A 2,357-nucleotide genomic window follows, 5' to 3' on the forward strand; every position below is an offset into this window, starting at 1 on the left:
TGTACAGATGGTCAGTCTATATCAATGAGTTGAGTCATGAATTGTCAGCTCACACACACCTCCCACTGGGCACACACTGGTTGAATCAACGTTGTGTCCACGTCATTTCAATGAAATGACATTGAACCAACGTGGAATAGATGTTGAATTGACGTCTGTGACCACGGGGCTCCTTTGTCTGGGTTCCCAGTGTGGGATCGTGTTGTACCGTTCTGTCCTCTCACCCAGGATTAGTGTGTGTCAAGGACTTCTGAAGGTCTGGAGGCTCACCAGCTCTCCATTGTTACAAAAGAAGAGGGATGGATGCCAAGGTATGTTGAGCCCACCCCTCCCTCCCTGCCCACTTTCTTGTTCCTTTCCTCTCTACAGTTCCAATTCTCTTCTGCTCTCTCCCACTCTGTCCCATTTGAAGTGTCTTTGATATCTTCATATTGCCCTTCCTTCACCTCCCTCATCTGTGCATGGTCATTCCACATGAATGCATCAATAAATACATCCTCATACACACATTGGTTGAGCATATAAAACATCCTGCTGTCTCAATACTGTGAGGTGTCATTGCCATAATATGACAAGTGAGGTAGAATGTACCACTGCATACAATGCATACCACTGCATACCATACTACGCTGTGTGGCTTATCCACAGCTGGCTTTAGCCAGGCAGGGCGGCAGGGGCAGTTCATTCAGTGTGTAGATGTGACAATGACAGTCTGGTCTTTTCCAGTCAGCAGGGAGATTAGTTTATGGCACAGCTGAAAGAACAGAGCATTTGTCTGCCTTTCTGTCAGTCAAAAGATGCCATCAGATCTCTAAGCGAATAATACCTTGTATAACAAACAGTACGACATTGGACATGTAATACCTACAGTAATGAAACCGGAAAGGTATGCAATGTGTGACGGCTCTACTAGGGAATAGGGATGGAATAAATGTCACTAGGTATAAATCTATACACACCCCTCCATGCTATTATCTGATGGGCTGAGCCCCACAATGAACCTTTCTCCCTAACATCCATTCTTCCTCTTCCTCTTCCTCTCCTCTTCCTTCACCCTCTCTGGACCTCCTGTGACATGGAGCGGCCCAGTGCTTTGGGCGCCTTGGCGAACTCCATCCTGAGTGGCTTGGCGGGGGGCAGGTCCTGTGTGATCTCGACCACGGCCCTCTTGCCAGGGCAGGCACCGTCGGGGATGGGGAAGGTACGGAGGTCCTCCTGGGTGTGTGGTGCTCCGCGGCCCAGCCGGATGCCCAGCTGTGCGGGGGTGAAGATGGGCAGGGGCAGGGTGTTCCTCTTGGGCAGGAGCTGGTGCTCCCTCACACCCCTCTCCACGGTGCCCACTCTGTACACCCCCGAGGGACAGGCCTGGGCCAGAGAGCGAGCCTCCCACTGACGAGTGTAGGTCTCCCGACGAGAGTCATCGTTCATGTTCATTGTCTGTCTGTGAAGAGATGAGACCGACACAGTTAGGAATGAACAGTTGGACATTGCGCAGTGATTTTCAAACTCTAATCTCTCTCAGTATCAAGCTGAGAATCCTACCAGCGAAATGCATTTTAGAGTCAGCTGATAGATTAGCCTGACAGTTCTTATAACTAGATACATTATACAGTAGGCTAGTCTTGAGTATGATGACTCGCAGGGTAATATAGGAGGACGTCTAGCTTTATTGATATCGAAGACTTTAAATAAGAAGAAATTACTTAATGTTGTTCAATATGTTACATCTACCAGAAGAAATTAATACAGTTTGTCTAAAGGCTGGGACTCACCTGTCCATGGCCCGGGTCTTCATGTTAACACTGTTCCAGTCGGCTTTGTAGCTCTCCCTCTGAGCCTGGTTCTCCTCCCGTACGCTGCAGGCCAGCTCAGCCCCCACCACGGCCCCAGCACGCTTCTCAACAACGGTACACACCTGCATTATCACGGTTCCGTGTGGGTGAAGTTCTGTCCTTATATCGGATTTATCACCTCCGTTAGTTTCTCAGACTCCTCTATCTGTCTGTCTTGGTATCTCTGTGTTCGGTGTTCTTCTCTCTGGACTATCTGTCTGTCTGTAGTTGCTAGCCAAGGTAATCTGTGACGGTTCAGGCAGGTCTCTCTTCTCTCTTGCGTCTGTGGTGATGGTGATGGTGATGGTCTGGGGGTCTCTGCTGTCTGTGTCTGGGACCATGCCCGTCTATCTCTTTTATAGAAGCCCTGCTGCTATTTCTAAGCCATGTTGTCACTCCACAGCTAGTGTGTGCTGACACCTGACACCAAGAGCGGCCCGTCTCTGACTTTGTCCCGGGAGTTAGAACTGACTCACTCAGGGCAGCTGTTGAGAAAGAGAGAGGGAGGTGGCTGGGGGAGAGAGA

At 49.7% G+C, this 2,357-nt stretch overlaps 1 protein-coding gene across 1 annotated transcript; it reads right to left on the bottom strand.

Moving 5' to 3' along the window:
• Positions 1–353: 353 nt before the first annotated feature.
• On the bottom strand, positions 354–2,143 carry LOC120044527 (telethonin-like). Its single transcript, XM_038989184.1, has 2 exons — positions 1,773–2,143; positions 354–1,441 (listed from the first exon to the last, which is right to left on the bottom strand). The coding sequence occupies exons 1-2, from the start codon at positions 1,919–1,921 to the stop codon at positions 1,051–1,053; spliced, it is 540 nt and encodes a 179-aa protein (XP_038845112.1). The 5' UTR covers positions 1,922–2,143; the 3' UTR covers positions 354–1,050.
• Positions 2,144–2,357: the final 214 nt, after the last annotated feature.

Source organism: Salvelinus namaycush, chromosome 3, assembly GCF_016432855.1.
Source record: "Salvelinus namaycush isolate Seneca chromosome 3, SaNama_1.0, whole genome shotgun sequence".
In the NCBI taxonomy this organism is placed as follows: domain Eukaryota; kingdom Metazoa; phylum Chordata; class Actinopteri; order Salmoniformes; family Salmonidae; genus Salvelinus; species Salvelinus namaycush.

What these genes read in the sequence shown, in the direction of transcription:
- LOC120044527 (XM_038989184.1), bottom strand. Translation starts at nt 1,921, where the DNA reads ATGCAGGTGTGTACCGTTGTTGAGAAGCGTGCTGGGGCCGTGGTGGGG. An exon ending in AAGACCCGGGCCATGGACAG is followed by an intron (nt 1,442 to 1,772) that starts GTGAGTCCCAGC and finishes ATCTCTTCACAG; the next exon opens with ACAGACAATGAACATGAACG.